At 49.7% G+C, this 21,779-nt stretch overlaps 1 protein-coding gene across 1 annotated transcript in view; it reads left to right on the top strand.

Annotated features, from left to right (window-relative positions):
- RAPGEF1 (Rap guanine nucleotide exchange factor 1) overlaps positions 1–21,779 on the top strand; it is a 740,344-nt gene that overhangs the window by 236,457 nt on the left and 482,108 nt on the right. Inside the window, exons 4-7 of the mRNA XM_069609296.1 lie at positions 3,329–3,485; positions 12,247–12,335; positions 15,456–15,608; positions 17,212–17,335. Coding sequence (XP_069465397.1) covers positions 3,329–3,485; positions 12,247–12,335; positions 15,456–15,608; positions 17,212–17,335 — 523 coding nt within the window. The remainder of the gene's footprint in view (positions 1–3,328; positions 3,486–12,246; positions 12,336–15,455; positions 15,609–17,211; positions 17,336–21,779) is intronic.

Genomic DNA, 21,779 nt, shown 5'->3' with positions numbered 1-21,779 from the left:
GTGTGTCTGCCTCCCTGGTATGAATCCCGATTGATCCGGTTTAATTAAGGAGGGAAGCAGCGGGGAAAGCCTGGCTGCCAGGATTTTTGTGTATATTTTTGAGTCTAGATTGATCAGGGCAATCGGTCTGTATGAGCCTGGGAGGGTGGGATCTTTCCCTTGTTTGTGAAACACCAATATTTTTGCCTCATTCATGGATGGGGTAACATTCCCACTATCGCTAAAGGTGTTTAGCAGTCTAGTGAGGAAGGGGGTGAGGAGGTCTTCATATTTTTTGTAGAATGGGGCTGTGAAGCCATCCGGGCCTGGTGCTTTGTTGAGTGGAAGATCTTTTATTGCCTTCTTCACTTCACTTTCCGTTATCTGGGCCTCAAGTTCCGTTCTGGACTTTTCTGGTATTTTTTGAAAGGGGGTCGATGTCAGAAATCTGTTTTGCTCTGCCTCTTCAGGGTGTTTAGTAGCATAGAGATTCTGATAGAATTCCCTGAACGTGTCCCCAATATCTTCGGTGCGTGTCAGGGAATCTCCTTGTGCGTTTTTAATGTTCCGGATGGTCATTGTTTTTCACTTTGACGAGAGTAATCGGGCTAGATATCGGTCTGCCTTATTAGCTTTTATGTAGTATCTTTGTTTGAGGTATAGGAGAGATCTCTGGGCTTTCTTGCTACGGAGGAGTTCAAGTTGCCCCTCTGTGTGTTTAAGCGTCCTTTTTAAGTTCCTGGTGGGGTTTACCAATAGTTCTTCCCGGATTTTGGACAGCTTCCTTTCCAGTTCAGTTTCCCACTGCTGTGTTTGTTTACCCCTTGTTGCATAGTTTTTATTCTTAACAAGGTCAGATACTTCGTTCAGTATTTTTCTGCACATTTTTAACTGCACCTTCATAGCCAATTGCAAGACAGACAATTGCGCTTGCGTCTTGTTGTGTTGTGGGAAACAATCTGACCTGATGTTCAGAGTATCCCTATCTTCGGCCAATGGACATAAATTGGGTGAGGCCGAAAGTCCCTGACTGGAGTCGGGATCATGATTGTCAGTATGTAAATCGTTCGTAGGGAAACCCGCTTGGAAAGGTGCTACATTATCACATTAGTGGACACAGCTACCTGCAGTGCCATTGCTGTTAACAATTCGGGTGTCGGGAGTCCCGTAATGTGTAGCACAAGGCTAAGAGCAAATTGTTATTGTCTGTAGCGGACAACAATGGACCTGTGTGATTCAGATTGTTCTCCGCTGTGTCATGTTCAATTATGGGATCAGCAGTATTAGCAGTTTATTTCCTTTTAGCTCGATCCTGTGCACCCTGAAAATGCCTTAAAAGACTTAATGAAGTCAATCACATCCACCGGCCCTGACAGCATCACAGGACCCGTGGGAAAGGAGAAGGTACAGTTTGAGTGGTGGATCTCTCGGCTTCCGGACATACGGACCACCGCTGAACACTGCGAACACACCCAAGCCACACTGCACCATACTCTGCTAGGGAGCAAAGGTTTTCTCCAGTAGGATCCTCTTCAATTCCAATAGGGATATAGAAAGACTGCTAGCGATCAGCAACAGCGTGTCTTGCACCGTGAACACACTCGAGCCACATTCCGTTGTACACAATGTATTTATTTGAGAGGGAGAGAATGACAAAGATTGAGAGTAGCAAAGTGAGAAAGTGAAAGGGCTGCTTTTTTAGGAGGACCCTGGTAGGAGTGAGGTGAGAGCGGGCTGCTTTGTTATTCCTTGTCAGGCTCTTATGACTCATTATATGGGACTTGATTATGTGCTTCTCGCTAATCTGCTCGACATTTGACTTTCAAAATTACTCTCTACTGCTTCCAGGTGCGCCACTGCGATTCTGCCTGCTGGGATTTACTCACGGGTCCCACTGCAATTTTCCTACTATCAGACCATCCAAACCGCAAAATCATCAGTTTGCCGCAATTGCAGCTGTGAACCTGGAACTGCCTGCAAACAAATATTTCACTCTCAGCTGCTGAGTGAATGCAGCTCAAGTGTTTAACTCCTCCTGCGCTTTCTGAGCCATATGATTGGCTCAGGCCCACCAGTCCAGTGTTAATTTGTTTAACAATGTGTACTGTGATCTCTTACAACTAGGATATATTCCATTGCTCTACTTGGACATTGTTTTGTTACATCCTCGTATTACATTTGTTGTTGTTCAGTCAATAACTTTGCCCCTGAACCGCTTAGATTCCCTGTGTCGGAGCGTGAGAGGGAGGCAGAGACCGAAGGGAATTCAATAACCTTTGGGCGTAGCTCTGCGACGCGGCACCTTTCACAGCTGGGCGAGGAGATCCTTTCTGCTTATTGCTCAGCTTTATATCCACTGCAATTACACCTTTCACATGGAACCATCCGTGCTCCTGGCTCGGGCCGTCTCTTCATGCAAGGTCATGAAGTACTTACTGGGATGGGCACACCGACTCTGAAACCACAGGTGGGCGCGCTCAGCCAGGGCAAAGACAAAAGATTGGGTCCCAAAAGCGCACATGAACAAATAGCAAGCTTCTGTTCAATTTTTTATACACTAGACCGACATTTGAATCTTTTATTCATCTAATGGAACGTCTACTTAGAATATTAACATTAACAATCATCCATTTGATTTTGGGCACTTTGCAGTGAGTTCTGATAAATCATATTTTTGGCTGAACTTTGGGCTGCCAATCCCCTTGTCTGTTTTGGGGGTGCGGGGGTGGTCCACTCCGCTTACCCATTTATCCACCGAGGAAGTAGGGGGCAGGTCGGATTCTGTTGGTAAGAACAGACGTAGCTGGAAATTGCATTTCCCCTCCATCTATGCAGGAAAATATCCATATGTATCTACCTTGCCTTTTAATGTATTCCTTCAAACAGAACCAAGCCACAGTGCAACAGCTTTGCTGGCTTATTACATTTTTAATGGCTATTTAATGAAAATTGTTTAACATTATTTTAAGTTGTCCCTTTAGAGAAAAAGCTGTTGCTAACCTGCCTCAACGGGTGGTCTTTATTCAAATTATTCAGGCACATTGGTGGTCTGCGTCTTGAGCATGAGAGATGCATTCGTGTGTTTATGCGTGTGAATCTTGCACAGTGCTCACCCTTGGTGTACTGTTCTCTGTACACGTTCAGTCTTCAGTGCTCCTGTCTGCGGTCTACGCTGTGGTCGACGCTTGCACGCTTGATGCCAATGCTGTTCTGTTCGTTGTACAGTAATGTGTGCAGTTACTAAATCTGAATCCAAAAATGTCTGCAAGTTTGGTTTGAGTCAGCCAAGTGCACTAAGAGAGCAACATGCGGCGCGCGCTCCTGACTTGTCACCCGCTTGCATTCGCAGCTCAGCCGTATCCTCCTGCTACAGCCGCGTGTACCAGAGCCTTGCCAATCTCATTCGCTGGTCTGATCAGGTGATGCTGGAGGGCGTGAACTCGGAAGACAAGGAGGTGGTGAGCACGGTGCGAGGGGTCATCAAGGCTGTCCTGGATGGAGTCAAGGTAGGCTGCAACCTCCATTTCGCACCTCCAGTAATGCATCAGAAGTCTCTTCATAAAACGCTTTATCTTGGCATCTAAGCAATGCAAATCTGTAATGAATTTGCTGGGCATTAGACAAGGTATTATGGAAGTTTGAATGGTCTCTGCTAGGTGGTGTGAGGTTTGAAGGCAAACTATACAGAATATTTAAAAGACAATTAATGTATGTTCAAATGGATCAAAACCAGGCCAACGGCATCGTGATGTCCCTCTGTTACGACAGGCCCTCTTTTAAATGGGCAGGTTTTTTTTTTTTTAGCTTTGAAGCCTGTGCTTTGTACATCCAGTTGGCATTTTGAATGCCTACATCCCGAACATACTGAGCTTTCCATGAGATGCAGCCCGTGAGAATGCGATGCTCTTCATGCTGTGCTGCAGTCCCAAACATACTGAGCTTTCCATGTGATGCAGCCCGTGAGAATGCGATGCTCTTCATGTTGTGCTGCAGTCCCAAACATACTGAGCTTTCCATGTGATGCAGCCCGTGAGAATGCATGCTCTTCATGCTGTGCTGCAGTCCCAAACATGCAGAGCTTTCCATGAGATGCAGCCCGTGAGAATGCGATGCTCTTCATGCTGTGCTGCAGTCCCAAACATACTGAGCTTTCCATGAGATGCAGCCCGTGAGAATACATTCTCTTCATGCTGTCCTGCAGTCCCAAACATACTGAGCTTTCCATGTGATGCAGCCCGTGAGAATGCGATGCTCTTCATGCTGTGCTTCAGTCCCAAACATGCAGAGCTTTCCATGTGATGCAGCCCGTGAGAATGCGATGCTCTTCATGCTGTGCTTCAGTCCCAAACATGCAGAGCTTCCATGTGATGCAGCCCCTCAGAATGCGATGCTCTTCATGCTGTGCTTCAGTCCCAAACATGCAGAGCTTCCATGTGATGCAGCCCCTCAGAATGCGATGCTCTTCATGCTGTGCTTCAGTCCCGAACATGCAGAGCTTCCATGAGATGCAGCCCATGAGAATGCGATGCTCTTCATGCTGTGCTGCAGTCCCAAACATGCAGAGCTTCCATGTGATGCAGCCCCTCAGAATGCGATGCTCTTCATGCTGTGCTTCAGTCCCGAACATGCAGAGCTTCCATGAGATGCAGCCCATGAGAATGCGATGCTCTTCATGCTGTGCTGCAGTCCCAAACATGCAGAGCTTTCCATGTGATGCAGCCCGTGAGAATGCATGCTCTTCATGCTGTGCTGCAGTCCCAAACATACTGAGCTTTCCATGTAATGCAGCCCGTGAGAATGCATGCTCTTCATGCTGTGCTGCAGTCCCAAACATACTGAGCTTTCCATGTGATGCAGCCCCTGAGAATGCATGCTCTTCATGCTGTGCTGCAGTCCCAAACATACTGAGCTTTCCATGTAATGCAGCCTGTGAGAATGCATGCTCTTCATGCTGTGCTGCAGTCCCAAACATGCAGAGCTTTCCATGAGATGCAGCCCGTGAGAATGCCATGCTCTTCATGCTGTGCTGCAGTCCCGAACATGCAGAGATTTCCATGAGATGCAGCCCGTGAGAATGCGATGCTCTTCATGCTGTGCTGCAGTCCCAAACATACTGAGCTTTCCATGTGATGCAGCCCGTGAGAATGCATGCTCTTCATGCTGCGCTGCAGTCCCAAACATGCAGAGCTTCCCATGTGATGCAGCCCCTGAGAATGCGATGCTCTTCATGCTGTGCTTCAGTCCAAACATGCAGAGCTTTCCATGTGATGCAGCCCCTGAGAATGCGATGCTCTTCATGCTGTGCTGCAGTCCCGAACATGCAGAGCTTTCCATAAGATGCAGCCCATGAGAATGCGATGCTCTTCATGCTGTGCTGCAGTCCCAAACATGCAGAGCTTTCCATGAGATGCAGCCCGTGAGAATGCGATGCTCTTCATGCTGTGCTGCAGTCACAAACATACTGAGCTTTCCATGAGATGCAGCCCGTGAGAATGCGATGCTCTTCATGCTGTGCTGCAGTCCCAAACATGCAGAGCTTCCATGTGATGCAGCCCCTCAGAATGCGATGCTCTTCATGCTGTGCTGCAGTCCCAAACATGCAGACCTTTCCATGAGATGCAGCCCGTGAGAATGCGATGCTCTTCATGCTGTGCTTCAGTCCAAACATGCAGAGCTTTCCATGTGATGCAGCCCCTCAGAATGCGATGCTCTTCATGCTGTGCTTCAGTCCCAAACATGCAGAGCTTTCCATGAGATGCAGCCCATGAGAATGCAATGCTCTTCATGCTGTGCTGCAGTCCCAAACATGCATAGCTTTCCATGTGATGCAGCCCCTGAGAATGCGATGCTCTTCATGCTGTGCTGCAGTCCCAAACATGCAGAGCTTTCCATGAGATGCAGCCCGTGAGAATGTGATGTTCCTCATGCTGTGCTTCAGTCGAGCTTCCCATGAGATGCAGCCCGTGAGAATGCATGCTCTTCATGCTGTGCTGCAGTCCCAAATATACTGAGCTTTCCATGTGATGCAGCCCGTGAGAATGCATGCTCTTCATGCTGTGCTGCAGTCCCAAATATACTGAGCTTTCCATGTGATGCAGCCCGTGAGAATGCATGCTCTTCATGCTGTGCTGCAGTCCCAAACATGCAGAGCTTTCCATGAGATGCAGCCCGTGAGAATGTGATGTTCCTCATGCTGTGCTTCAGTCGAGCTTCCCATGAGATGCAGCCCGTGAGAATGCATGCTCTTCATGCTGTGCTGCAGTCCCAAATATACTGAGCTTTCCATGTGATGCAGCCCGTGAGAATGCATGCTCTTCATGCTGTGCTGCAGTCCCAAACATGCAGAGCTTTCCATGTGATGCAGCCCCTGAGAATGCGATGCTCTTCATACTGTGCTGCAGTCCCAAACATGCAGAGCTTTCCATGTGATGCAGCCTGTGAGAATGCTATGCTCTTTTTGCTGTGCTGCAGTCCCGAACATGCAGAGATTTCCATGAGATGCAGCCCCTGAGAATGCAATGCTCTTCATGCTGTGCTGCAGTCCCAAACATGCAGAGATTTCCATGAGATGCAGCCCGTGAGAATGCGATGCTCTTCATGCTGTGCTGCAGTCCAAACATGCAGAGCTTCCCATGAGATGCAGCCCGTGAGAATGCGATGCTCTTCATGCTGTGCTGCAGTCCCAAACATACTGAGCTTTCCATGAGATGCAGCCCGTGAGAATGCGATGCTCTTCATGCTGTGCTGCAGTCCCAAACATACTGAGCTTTCCATGTGATGCAGCCCCTGAGAATGCGATGCTCTTCATGCTGTGCTGCAGTCCCAAACATGCAGAGCTTTCCATGAGATGCAGCCCGTGAGAATGCGATGCTCTTCATGCTGTGCTGCAGTCCCAAACATGCAGAGCTTTCCATGAGATGCAGCCCGTGAGAATGCGATGCTCTTCATGCTGTGCTGCAGTCCCAAACATACTGAGCTTTCCATGAGATGCAGCCCGTGAGAATGCAATGCTCTTCATGCTGTGCTGCATTCCCGAACACGAAGAGCTTTCCATGTGATGCAGCCCGTGAGAATGCGATGCTCTTCATGCTGTGCTGCAGTCCCAAACATGCAGAGCTTCCCATGTGATGCAGCCCCTGAGAATGCGATGCTCTTCATGCTGTGCTTCAGTCCAAACATGCAGAGCTTTCCATGTGATGCAGCCCCTGAGAATGCGATGCTCTTCATGCTGTGCTGCAGTCCCGAACATGCAGAGCTTTCCATAAGATGCAGCCCATGAGAATGCGATGCTCTTCATGCTGTGCTGCAGTCACAAACATACTGAGCTTTCCATGAGATGCAGCCCGTGAGAATGCGATGCTCTTCATGCTGTGCTGCAGTCACAAACATACTGAGCTTTCCATGAGATGCAGCCCGTGAGAATGCGATGCTCTTCATGCTGTGCTGCAGTCCCAAACATGCAGAGCTTCCATGTGATGCAGCCCCTCAGAATGCGATGCTCTTCATGCTGTGCTGCAGTCCCAAACATGCAGAGCTTTCCATGAGATGCAGCCCGTGAGAATGCGATGCTCTTCATGCTGTGCTTCAGTCCAAACATGCAGAGCTTTCCATGTGATGCAGCCCTTCAGAATGCGATGCTCTTCATGCTGTGCTTCAGTCCCAAACATGCAGAGCTTTCCATGAGATGCAGCCCATGAGAATGCAATGCTCTTCATGCTGTGCTGCAGTCCCAAACATGCATAGCTTTCCATGTGATGCAGCCCCTGAGAATGCGATGCTCTTCATGCTGTGCTGCAGTCCCAAACATGCAGAGCTTTCCATGAGATGCAGCCCGTGAGAATGTGATGTTCCTCATGCTGTGCTTCAGTCGAGCTTCCCATGAGATGCAGCCCGTGAGAATGCATGCTCTTCATGCTGTGCTGCAGTCCCAAATATACTGAGCTTTCCATGTGATGCAGCCCGTGAGAATGCATGCTCTTCATGCTGTGCTGCAGTCCCAAACATGCAGAGCTTTCCATGTGATGCAGCCCCTGAGAATGCGATGCTCTTCATACTGTGCTGCAGTCCCAAACATGCAGAGCTTTCCATGTGATGCAGCCCGTGAGAATGCTATGCTCTTTTTGCTGTGCTGCAGTCCCGAACATGCAGAGATTTCCATGAGATGCAGCCCCTGAGAATGCAATGCTCTTCATGCTGTGCTGCAGTCCCAAACATGCAGAGATTTCCATGAGATGCAGCCCGTGAGAATGCGATGCTCTTCATGCTGTGCTGCAGTCCAAACATGCAGAGCTTCCCATGAGATGCAGCCCGTGAGAATGCGATGCTCTTCATGCTGTGCTGCAGTCCCAAACATACTGAGCTTTCCATGAGATGCAGCCCGTGAGAATGCGATGCTCTTCATGCTGTGCTGCAGTCCCAAACATACTGAGCTTTCCATGTGATGCAGCCCCTGAGAATGCGATGCTCTTCATGCTGTGCTGCAGTCCCAAACATGCAGAGCTTTCCATGAGATGCAGCCCGTGAGAATGCGATGCTCTTCATGCTGTGCTGCAGTCCCAAACATGCAGAGCTTTCCATGAGATGCAGCCCGTGAGAATGCAATGCTCTTCATGCTGTGCTGCAGTCCCAAACATACTGAGCTTTCCATGAGATGCAGCCCGTGAGAATGCAATGCTCTTCATGCTGTGCTGCATTCCCGAACACGAAGAGCTTTCCATGTGATGCAGCCCGTGAGAATGCGATGCTCTTCATGCTGTGCTGCAGTCCCGAACATACTGAGCTTTCCATGTGATGCAGCCCGTGAGAATGCAATGCTCTTCATGCTGTGCTGCAGTCCCAAACATACTGAGCTTTCCATGAGATGCAGCCCGAGAGAATGCGATGCTCTTCATGCTGTGCTTCATTCCCGAACATGCAGAGCTTTCCATGAGATGCAGCCCGTGAGAATGCAATGCTCTTCATGCTGTGCTTCAGTCCCAAACATACTGAGCTTTCCATGAGAGGCAGCCCGTGAGAATGCGATGCTCTTCATGCTGTGCTGCAGTCGCAAACATGCAGAGCTTTCCATGTGATGCAGCCCCTGAGAATGCGATGCTCTTCATGCTGTGCTTCAGTCCCAAACATGCAGAGCTTTCCATGAGATGCAGCCCGTGAGAATGCGATGCTCTTCATGCTGTGCTGCAGTCCCAAACATGCAGAGCTTTCCATGTGATGCAGCCCGTGAGAATGCGATGCTCTTCATGCTGTACTTCAGTCCCAAACATACTGAGCTTTCCATGAGATGCAGCCCGTGAGAATGCGATGCTCTTCGTGCTGTGCTGCAGTCCCAAACATGCATAGCTTTCCATGTGATGCAGCCCGTGAGAATGCGATGCTCTTCATGCTGTGCTGCAGTCCCAAACATGCATAGCTTTCCATGTGATGCAGCCCCTGAGAATGCGATGCTCTTCATGCTGTGCTGCAGTCCCAAACATACTGAGCTTTCCATGTGATGCAGCCCGTGAGAATGCATGCTCTTCATGCTGTGCTGCAGTCCCAAACATACTGAGCTTTCCATGAGATGCAGCCCGTGAGAATGCAATGCTCTTCATGCTGTACTTCAGTCCCAAACATACTGAGCTTTCCATGTGATGCTGCCCGTGAGAATGCATGCTCTTCATGCTGTACTTCAGTCCCAAACATGCAGAGCTTCCCATGAGATGCAGCCCGTGAGAATGCGATGCTCTTCATGCTGTGCTTCAGTCCCAAACATGCAGAGCTTCCATGTGATGCAGCCCCTCAGAATGCGATGCTCTTCATGCTGTGCTTCAGTCCCAAACATGCAGAGCTTCCATGTGATGCAGCCCCTCAGAATGCGATGCTCTTCATGCTGTGCTTCAGTCCCGAACATGCAGAGCTTCCATGAGATGCAGCCCATGAGAATGCGATGCTCTTCATGCTGTGCTGCAGTCCCAAACATACTGAGCTTTCCATGAGATGCAGCCCGTGAGAATACATTCTCTTCATGCTGTCCTGCAGTCCCAAACATACTGAGCTTTCCATGAGAGGCAGCCCATGAGAATGCGATGCTCTTCATGCTGTGCTGCAGTCCCAAACATGCAGAGCTTTCCATGTGATGCAGCCCGTGAGAATGCATGCTCTTCATGCTGTGCTGCAGTCCCAAACATACTGAGCTTTCCATGTGATGCTGCCCGTGAGAATGCATGCTCTTCATGCTGTACTTCAGTCCCAAACATGCAGAGCTTTCCATGTGATGCTGCCCGTGAGAATGCATGCTCTTCATGCTGTACTTCAGTCCCAAACATACTGAGCTTTCCATGTGATGCTCTTCATGCTGTGCCTGACCTGCCGTGGTGGGAGAAGGTGCGGCAGGCGCCCTATTGAAATTAAATGTGTCCCGCTCACATTTCTTAACAATAGGGCGCAGCACATTTCATAACAATAGGGCGCTGTGGCGCCTATCGAAAAATGTGGAGCCCTTCCACCACATGAGCAGGGGCGTGCGGGGGTTAAGGGTAGCACATTTTTGTTTTTCTGCCCGGGGCACTGTGCCCGGCCCTGCTTGCAGCCTTCCATTCCCATGGCAAAGAGCAAGAGAAGATGGGTGTCATAATATGCAGTGCGTGGTTTGGTTGCATTTCCAAATACATGCGTTCCCTTTAAAATACTTTGTGTATAATTTACCTTCAAGCTGTACCTGCGTTCTGCTGAAATACAGATTGAAGGTTGCTCTGGGTTGCAGCACACAGATCTTAAATATGTGACAACTCGACCTTTATCGGAATCCTAGAAGAAGTAAAGCAACATGTTGTCCTATACTGATTCTTAATAAAGCAATGCCCCTAGAATGTTCTATTCGAGCCCCGCCCCTGGCATCCTCTTTTCTGATTTTTGATGTGTCTTGGCAGCATGAATCTACTAAATCCAATTTGAACTGCGCCAGTTTGTTTGCTGCAACCTTAAATGTCCTGAAATCCCACCACTGGCTCCCAGTGAAGTCCCAGGTCACCTTTGAAGCTCTGCCCTCCTCACAAAATCACCCAGATCCCACGTGGTGACCAATTGCTTCTCCTTCAAGGGAGCGTGCCTTCTGCCATTCTGCATAATGTTCAGAAACACCAGGCAAAGGTTGACCAGGTTAAAGTGGTCCCTTGCAGTCAATGCGGAGGCATCTGAAATATCAGGGCCCACTGCAGAACATGCTGCAGAATCTTTGGTCAGCAACAAAAGCACTAATCGAGAAGGGGGGAAAGTGGATGTTGAGAGATGAGTGTGTTTAGTGTGGACCTCCTGGGGCAGTGTGTGGGCCACAATCTGGATGTTCTGATTTGGAACTCTCACTCTGCAAAATATTTTCTGGGGGTTTCCATAGATTTGAAAGAACAATTCTTTAGGTAAGCAGAGATTAGAACCAGCTGTAACTGGGCTGCTCCGCCTGCCATTGCAAGAGCCGCCACAGCATGTTAGTCTGAAGGCAATACAAAGGCTGTCAAATGAGTGTGACAACACGTTTGTGTGTTGTACCTACAAAACCTAGTAATTGTACAGCATTATGATTGTGATAGTCTGGACGAAAGGATGCTGACATGGAAGTGACACTGTAGTCCCTTCTCTAAGGGGGGGGGGTGCTCTGTTGCTTTGTGATGGAAGCACTTTCGCATTTCACTCTTGCTTCCCTGTTCTTGCATGCAGTGCTCCCCAACTGAAACACAATGATGGGGGTTGCATTGATGGTGGGAACAGCCAGGTGACGTCAGTGTCCACAGCATGATGGCATTTTTGACATTTTGTATTTGAGGACCCCTTAATAAATATGCCACCCCACTTCAGTGTAATGTGTAGTTTAGAGCATTGCCTGTTGAGTTGTCCTGCTAATGCTTACGTTGAGAATTTCTGTAGTTTTCTTTCCAATGGCTGTTGGAGCTCAGATAATCGCCTTGTGGGTTATAGTGAAATCAGAGTTACTCTCCATGCTCTGGTACACTGTCAGAACTGGTTTTGCAAGTGAGAAAACAAATGTAACACAATTAGTGATTAAGTACAAAAAAGAAATTGTGTCAATAAATGACTTTTGTCATTCCAGTGTGCTAATGGTGAATCGCTAAGCCGACTCAGTGAGAGAGTCCTGTGGAATGTGTGCGAGGGTGGGGAGGGATGGGCGCAGTTGCTCAGACAGACTTCAACATCTGTCAGGTTGGAGCCAGATGTGGGGCAGAAGGTTGTATGTTACCCATTCACTTTATCCTCCGGTTTCTTCTTTGTGTAAAGGAGCTGGTCAGACTCACGATGGAGAAGCAAGAGCACGCGTCTCCAACAAGCCCGGCCAAGCCCTGTCTGCCAGCGTGCAAATCCGACAGGTGGGTCACCATTTTACTATTCAAGGAAAAGTTGTCTTTGTAGATCTGCGTATGCAAATGCTTTTTAAAAGCTTTCTTGAATGATATTCACATTTTTATGCTATTGAGATTTATAGCAAGCACTTCATCCATTGCATGGCCTCCAGCTACTCCCCCTGGTCTGAAGGAGAAGGGGGCGGGTTAGGTAGGTTTATGTACGTACTAAAAGTACTCTGAGCTGTGTGAGCAGGTCTGTTTCTAAGTGTCATGTGATGAGAGCGCAGAGGCATGTGTGCCCAGAGGGAAGCCTTGTGTGTCTAAACAGATGCATAACGGAGCACTCAACAGAGGTATACACCAATACAGGTGCATAGCGGGGCACTCAACAGAGGTATACACCACTACAGATACATAACGGAGCACTCAACAGAGGTATACACCAATACAGATACATAACAGAGCGCTTTACAGAGGTATACACCAATGCAGATGCATAACGGAGCACTCAACAGAGGTATACACCAATACAGATACATAACGGAGCACTCAACAGAGGTATACACCAATACAGATGCATAATGGAGCACTCAACAGAGGTATACACCAATACAGATACATAACGGAGCACTCAACAGAGGTATACACCAATGCAGATGCATAACGGAGCACTCAGGTATACACCAATGCAGATGCATAACGGAGCACTCAACAGAGGTATACACCAATACAGATACATAACGGAGCACTCAACAGAGGTATACACCAATACAGATGCATAACGGAGCACTCAACAGAGGTATACACCAATACAGATACATAACGGAGCACTCAACAGAGGTATACACCAATACAGATGCATAACGGAGCACTCAACAGAGGTATACACCAATACAGATACATAACGGAGCACTCAACAGAGGTATACACCAATACAGATGCATAACGGAGCACTCAACAGAGGTATACACCAATACAGATACATAACGGAGCACTCAACAGAGGTATACACCAATACAGATGCATAACGGAGCACTCAACAGAGGTATACACCAATACAGATACATAACGGGGCGCTTTACAGAGGTATACACCACTACAGATACATAACGGGGCGCTTTACAGAGGTATACACCAATACAGATACATAACGGGGCGCTTTACAGAGGTATACACCAATGCAGATACATAACGGAGCGCTTTACAGAGGTATACACCAATGCAGATACATAACGGGGCGCTTTACAGAGGTATACACCAATACAGATACATAACGGAGCACTCAACAGAGGTATACACCAATGCAGATACATAACGGAGCACTCAACAGAGGTATACACCAATACAGATACATAACGGAGCACTCAACAGAGGTATACACCAATACAGATACATAACGGAGCACTCAACAGAGGTATACACCAATACAGATACATAACGGAGCACTCAACAGAGGTATACACCAATACAGATACATAATGGAGCACTCAACAGAGGTATACACCAATACAGATACATAACTGAGCGCTTTCCAGAGGCATACACCAATACAGATACATAACGGAGCGCTTTACAGAGGTATACAACATTACAGGTGCATAATGGAGCGATTTTCAGTGGTAACGGACCAGATATACAGCAGGGGGACAGAGCGGGGTACAGCTGTATCGGGGGAGAGGTGGGGCGGGCGGCATCTAGCGAGTCAGGAGGCGCCAGAGGCGACGTGATGGCCTAGGCGTTGAGGAGAGACGGACTCCTTGAAGAGGTTGGTCTGGAGTTCTTTTCTGAATTGCAGTGGCGAGTCTGATGCCCACATTGTGTGGCCTGCAGAAGCCTCTGGCAGCTGTTGTGCATGCAGCTCGATTCTTCCTCCAGTGGACTTCTCAGGCTGCCATGTAGTCTCCCTTAACATGGCTTTCCATAGGTACCAGGCTGGATTGGCAGCCATAATCCCTCCTTCTGGATTCTCATTGGGGAGTGGCTCCTGGCCCTCAGGATCTCCCCATCCCCTGGCCTCAGGCTTAGTCTCACACTTCACTAAGCCATAGTGCAATTAAGATATTAACACCCAGTGGTCTCCCATAAAGAAACATATGCCAAACAACTCTAATAGGATGCAAAGGACAGCTTGGGGTACTTTTACACTGAGGGAGTCATGGTTACTGAGGTGGGCCAGGCAGTATTTGCGTCCCTGATGAGGCTTCAGATTATGCATAGGTCGTGGGTGGTGGGGTCGGGTCTTCGCTCAGGCGTAGTAGCGTGTGCATTGTGCTGTGCCAGCATATATGCTAACATACATTTCTGTTCACAAATGCGCACTCTCATCGTGGTAGTTTTCACTATGTAGGCAGGCTGCACCACTGTACTGTAGCAGATGTAATGTGTGAAGTTAATGCACATACAGTATGTCCCTGAGCACAGCACGTGCCGCAGGGTGTGCCCGCCGAATGTGCAAGGCCAGGTGACAATGGCACTAGCGACTCGGGTTGAGCTCACTGTGACCTGGTGAAGGGTGGTCTGCATTCATGGAATAGTGGAGTTGCTGTGGGTGAGTGACCATGGCAGCATATTACCCAATTACCCAAAGAGGGTGCCGGAATACGACCTTGGATGGACTGTAAACATTTAATCATCACAACAAAAACGTTATGGAGAGTGTGGTGCAGGTTTTGACAATTGTCACTGTCCCCTAACTTTTCTTCTGCCAAGAACACCCATTGTTGGCGCTCCCCCGAGTCCCAGGATACCGGTATGTTTTGTGGCCTGCTCGTCTGGCTCAAGTGTACACGTTTAGTTGAATGTCTTTCATGAAACGTTCATCTTCAATGCTTGCCTGGGAAACGAGCATGCTTCTGTGAATCCCCCCCCAGGTAAGGATACACTGGGTAGAGCATGGGCGGCTGTTCTGTCCGCTTGTTTTCTCACTGCGGTGCCAGCCCCACCCACACCTGCCGGTCAGGAGGAAGTATCTCTGGTTGTTACACTCGGCATTGAGTGAGTCGCCCGCCCCCGGCAGTCCCGCGCCCTGCCCTTTGCGTGCAGAGCATGCATAAATCCCAGGTTCGCTGCGCTGTGCAGCTGTGTATATATGTATATGCAGATGTTTGTGTACATTAATCCCTATCTCTGCCTTCCTGTCTGCAGCACGACTGAGCTTCCTCTGACGGACAGAGAGCTGGAAATTCTGAACAAGTCGAGCCCAGTCCCGCCGCCTGTCGAGGGGTTACCTGACTCTTTGGAGGATGAGGAAGCCCCCCCAAAACCCCCACTGCCCGGCATCCGAGTAGTGGAAAACAGGTACACAGCTCCGGTTCTTTGCTACCCTTTCTGCTGGGGTGGCTCTCCGAAAGGAAGCGTGCCAGCGGCCTCTGTGCCGTCTTCCTCTTGCTTGAAGATGCACGTTTGTATTGAGCACAGTAGCCCTGGCGCATTCTTCCTTTCAGTCTTTCTCCATCTGGTGACATTTCTTCTATAGCGATGTACTTTGGCCCCATTCCTCAAGGTTAACATGTTTATTGATCTGCAAATGTGTGCTATGGAACCAGCTAAATCAATCGTCACCTGTTATCAAAGCTGCTTTTGTGGAATTGTGCATCACTGCCACACCATTGTGTCGATAGATGCAGTGCCAGCTGGTTAATTTTTGAAGTGGATGGGCGTCTTTATTTTCCCCAAATTGGCCTAAATGAGCACAGAGAGATGTCAATCCAATTTCGAGTTCCGAGGGAGGAGCGTTTTCCCTCAAACAATTTTATAAATAATGTGTTTAAATTGTGCGATTCATAGCACACATTTTTAGAAACATTGCTTTCGAAAGCTGCACAATTTACAGGTGGTTCTGCAGGGGGGCACCTGGAAAACCATGGAAAGTGCTCCAACAGGACTTGCCAGCATTATGCCACACATTCCATGCTGGCTGTTTCCAAAGGAGAGCCATCGGCTCCTTCAAACAATCTAAGCCAGCACCGTGCTGCAGGAGACCATTTCAAGTTGCCAGAGCCCAAACACATATGCCAGCTTTAGCTTCATGCTGGCTCATATAGTCCATCTTACCCCCTAAAACATGTTCTAGTGGCGTCTGTATCCAATAAATGATGCTTCCATTGCCCAAGTACATTAGAATGGTGCTTCCACCCCTCCGTTTGCGCACATGTGCACGTTTATTCATCCTCAACCAGACAGACATTTACACAAGTCATGCACACAAGAAGTTTTTATAACTTTTCCCCCTCTCTTCCTGGTCCCTTGGATTCACCCCAGAGCCCTGACTGCCCATGCACTGGAAGCAGAGCAGGAAGTTAATTGACAACTTCCCACCGAGGGTTCCGGTCCCCATGGCCACCCATAGGAGTACACAAGGTCACTTTCCTCATAGACTCCCTCATCTCTCTCCATGGGCCGTGTTGCATTGTACCATATAGTTCATGCAGGGACAGAAGCCCAGCACCCCACATGAGACATGAGGGATAATGTCCCTGCAGACATTGGGTACATTCTCTGTCCTGCCCAGCACTATTTGGTAGTGCTGGGCAGGACAGGGACTATCAGTGAAACCTTATGCATAATGCCAGGGGCTGCAGCACTTGATTGATTGGATACTTTTTGAAAATGAATAACCTTTGGTGTTGCAAAACCCCTCTGTGTACGAGGCAAGCTGTCATCATAGTAGAGGTACATTAACCAGACTTGGCAAGAGATCATTTGGCAAAAATCAATGTCCTCCTAACCTTCACACTTCTTCCCACATGGCTGCTGGCAGGTAATCCTATTACTCCAGGTATGAGACCTAGTTAAAGCCATTGGCATGGTCTAGCTTCCACCGTGGCACGTGTTGAGATATGGTTCTGTTCATGTAATGCACAGGGATCTGGTTATTTCAATCCGTCTGTTTTCTTTTCAGCCCCCCTCCTGCATTGCCACCAAAAAAGAGGCAGTCGGCCCCATCCCCGACCCGGGTCGCAGTGGTGGCACCCATGAGCCGGGCAACCAGTGGGTCCAGTTTACCCATCGGAATCAACAAGCAGGTAAGGAGTCAAGATCTCGAGGTGCTCTATGCCAGGAGGCAAAAATCCATGTTTGTATTTGTATTTTATTTACGTAGCGCGCCTGTCCCAAAGGCATCTGGGCGCATTTCTTGAGGTTACAGGTTACAGATAGATAGTTTAGTTTATTTGTATAGCGCAGCCGAACCCTAGGGTAACTGGGCGTATTGTCTTAGGAGCAGCAGTGTTACATATAGTTGCACATACAGGGTAGAACATAGAATGGTACAGGACAATAGTTGGTGTAAGGGACCAGGTTACAGAGTGGTTCATAGAGAAGCATATTACTCCTACGTCCCGTCCCCTTTCCTCCATACTTATGGGACATCTCTCCGTCCTGTGGGACGGGACCGGAGCACTTTGTAAAAAGCATCCAAAAAATGTTTTTCAAAAATTTGTCGTCCTTCTCTTTCTGCGCGGGGCCCGGCACGCAGCCGTAACCCCGCCCACCTTGGCTCCGCATCGCCCGTAAGTCGTTTTCTCTGCTTGTTCGGGACTGGACCCACTTGCATCCTCGGAAGATCTTCTTCCCTTTTTCCTCTCTGGCTCTCGCTAGCGATCGTGTACTAGTCTGTCTGTCTGTCGCTTAAACTAGACTTTCCGGACTGTTCATCGTGTCACCGTCGTTTCGCGAGGGTGGATGCCCATCCTCTTTGCTTAGAGTGTTTGGGTCCGGATCACCGTTGGAACTCCTGTTTTTACTGTGACTCCCTTTCGGTCCGGGCACTTCAACGTCGGTTGGAGCGGTGGGAGGAGGTGTTCTGACAAACTCCTCCTTCACATTTTCAGGCGTTCATCGATGAGAAGAAGAAACGCCCGGTAAGTTATTTACTTTTTAGAGCACCCCTGCCGGGGGATACCTTTCCAGGTTCCTCTCGGGCCGGGAGGGGCGTTGATTGCTCTGTCACCGGGGTTCGCCCTGAGGTGCCCGTTGGGCCTAATGATTGTACCAGAGTTTACTCAGAGGGTCTCCGTAAGGTGCCTGTGGATACCGGAACACGCTCCGAGGCCCCTCCTGTGGGGGCTGTTTGTAGACCCAGTTCTACTGAATCGTGGGATACCTGAGCTCGCTCTGAGACCTCTGTCGGCTAACCTAAAAAATAAGACCGGGGTGCGCCCCGAGGCCTCGGTGGGGCTTGCTGTTACCGAACGTATGTTCGAGGACCGCGCGGATAAGGCTGTCACCGGACGTGGGTCCGAGGTTCCTCTTTCAGAGGCTAAAGTTAACAACATTTCTTAAAGCTTGGCAAGGCCTTGCAGGTGAAGGCTGTTTCTCACCGTTCCCGCTCTTGCGGCGACACCAGATCTGTTGAGGGGGCAAAGAAGGAAAGCTCTTCTTTTACCAGCAAGACTGAGGTCCTTCCTGGGAAGGCTGATTTGGTGGTTGGAAAGTCTGACATTCCAGGCCTCACAGTACCTGCTCTGCTGAGGTTCCTTTAATTAAGGCTAAAGTTAAGACCCCTGATCTATCGATGGGGACCCCTGCCTCACTTCCTCACGTGCCGCAGTTCCCCTCAGATGAGGACAAAATGGCACCCGTTCCCGCCACGACCGCGGTGGCCATTTTGGGTGCTACCCCTACAACTACGCCATCGGCCTCAGGTGTAGGTCTTGGCTCCTTGGGTGAAAATAGAGTCCCCTTGGGCGTATCCTTATCGGCTAGTTTACGATTGGAACCTTGGATGCCTCTTCCGCACAACGTTTCGTTGCCTGCAGGGTCGGCACCGTTGATTTATGTGGATACGTCGGTGGAGGGGCCAGTGTGGCACCCGTTCCTGTTGCGTCCCTGAATTTGTCCACCTCATGAGAGGTGGTCTCAGGTTCCGAAACAGTCTCTGGAGGATGCCTTTTTCTGTAAATTTCAAACGCTTATGCGTACCGACCCCATGAGGGAGTATTTCAAAGGGCTTTTTAGGGAGATATGTCCGCCCGCGCCTCCAACTCCACCCGTTTCTCCGGTTGTTCCGCCCGCGCCTCCCTTGCCTACGGTGCCTTCCCCGACTCTTCTGCCTTTGCCTCCATTGTCCCCTGTGGACATGGCAGCGCCTGACACTGCTCAGCAGGATCCTGACCTGTCGGATGACGCGGAAGGCGATCAGGACAACAAGGACCTTCCCCGCTCTGTCAGAGCTTTTCATGACCGGGTACTGGACATGATGAGCTTCTTAGATGTTCCAGTGCCCGAGGTACCCGCTAAGCAGGAGGGCATGCTTTCTGGGGCGTTCACCCTGTCTCCCTTGGAGCGTACCGGCCTGTTCATGCAGAAGGACGTTCTGGCCGAGGTCCGCAGAGTCTGGGAAAAGCCACACTCTGGACTTTTTGTCAATAAGTAAATTGACGCGAGATACAGCCTGCATTCTTCGGAAGAGTTGGCCCTGTCGTCTTGTCCGCCCCCTTCCTCCACAGTAGTGGCTGCGGCCACTTTGCAGTCCAGGCCTGCAGCATCCTCTTCCACGACGGCTACTCAGGTTCTGGGAAACGAGGACAAGCTCCTCGACTCCCTCGGGAGGAAAATCTTCGCCAACTCGGCCTTGCAGCTCAGGCAGGCCAACGCCGAATTGGTATTAGCGGGAGCTAATATACGGATGTGGAAAGGTCTGTCGGAGTTTGACGAGTTTATCCCGGTCGAGAAGCTGGAAGACTTTAAAGGAGGCCTATCCGACGCCAGGGTCTTGGCCCAGGATCTCCTGGAGGCTGCGGCTCATCACGTAGACACCTCGGCTCGGCTGCCTTATGCTGGGGGTTGATACCTCAAGGCAGGCGTGGTTGCATGCAAATAAATTCCCAAAAGAAGTGCAGGACAAGGTGTTGGACCTTCCGTTCGATGAGAATGAGCTTTTTCATTCTACAACAGATGTAGAGCTCACCAAGACGAAGGATAGAACTCAGACAGCCAAGTCCTTGTCTGTTCTGGTTAAGATTCCTTTCAAAACCCAGAGACCGTTGTCGCAAAGTCGACCTTCCTCAGGCTTTAGGGGCTCCTCGACCGAAAATCTCAGAGTGGATACCCCTGCGGGGAACAACTGCCGTAAGCAGCAACGGTTGCAGTTTTTCTCCCGCTCCTCAGCCTCCTCCTCAGGTTCAGGTGGCCCCGCCTACTAAACCTACTAAATGAGGGTTTTCCGCGCTCGCAAGAAACCCCGGTGGGAGGACGCATTGCGTCTCATTGGGAGGCGTGGCAGACCATCACAGAAGACAGATGGGTCTTGTCAGTGGCTCAGCGGGGTTTCCGCTTACCTCTACCCCACCCCTCAACCCTCCTTTTCAGCTGTCGTGCTCGCACTCCCTCAAAGCCCAGGTTCAGAAACTTCTGGACCTCAGACCTGTGGAACCCGTTCCCCTTGGGGAGCGAGGGGAGAGCTTCTATTCCCAGCTGTTTACGGTGCCCAAACCCAACCAGGCTGGTCTGCGCACCATCCTAGACCTTTCCCAGTTCAATCTTTTCCTACCCCAAGAGAAATTCAAGATGATTATGCCCAGCCAGATGCGCTCCTCCTTGCAGATGGGCGATTTGGCTCAGTGTGGTGGATCTTCAGGATGCGTACATGCATATCCTGATTTGGAACCCACACAGGAGATATCTCTGCTTCTCTTTGGGAGAGGAGCACTTCCAGTTTCGAGTGCTTCCTTTTGGCCTCAGCTCGGCGCAGCGTGTCTTCACAAAGAGGATGTTGGTGATTGCGGCCAATCTTCGTCTCCAGGGTATCCATGTGTATCCATATTTGGACGACTGGCTCTTACGCAGCCCTTGTCCGCTGGCAGCAGCGGGCAATCTCCAGTCTCTCCTTCAGCTCCTGTTCCATCTTGGGCTGTCGGTGAACTGGTGTAAATCTTCCATGACAGTCTCACAGGATCTGATTTTCCTGGGTTTTCGCTGGAACACAATCGACTGCAGAGTGTACCTGACTGGGGACAGAATGGCGGATCTGTTAGCCACGTGTCAGATGTTTTCGCAGTCGAAGAGCATGTCAGCCTGGTGGTTCCAGAAGCTTCTGGGCCTCATGGCCTCGTGTGTGCTGGCTCTTCCTCTTGCTCGTCTCAAGATGAGACAGACCCAGATGGCTCTTCGGAGTTCCTGCTGTCAGGCTGTGGACCCAGATTCCAAGCTGATAATGATTCCGGATTCCATGAGAGTGGACCTGGATTGGTGGTCATCTCTCAGCAACCTGTCGGTGGGTGCGGGGTTTCAGGACCCAGCTCCTATGGCCACGATCACGACGGACTCCTTCCTCCTGGGGTGGGGTGCGACGTTAGATCTTCTACAAGTCTCGGACCTCTGGTCGCCTCAGGACAAGCTCCTGCACATAAATCATTTGAAGCTTCTGTCAATCTTTCTAGCGCTCAGGGCGTTCAGACCGATCATTGCCAACAAGGCATACGTACGGACAATGTGGTCTCAATGTATTACATCAACAAGCAAGGGGGA

Source organism: Ambystoma mexicanum, chromosome 8, assembly GCF_040938575.1.
Source record: "Ambystoma mexicanum isolate Mex_15411 chromosome 8, UKY_AmexF1_1, whole genome shotgun sequence".
Taxonomy (NCBI): Eukaryota; Metazoa; Chordata; class Amphibia; order Caudata; family Ambystomatidae; genus Ambystoma; species Ambystoma mexicanum.
This window is presented reverse-complemented; position numbering and strand designations above follow the sequence as displayed.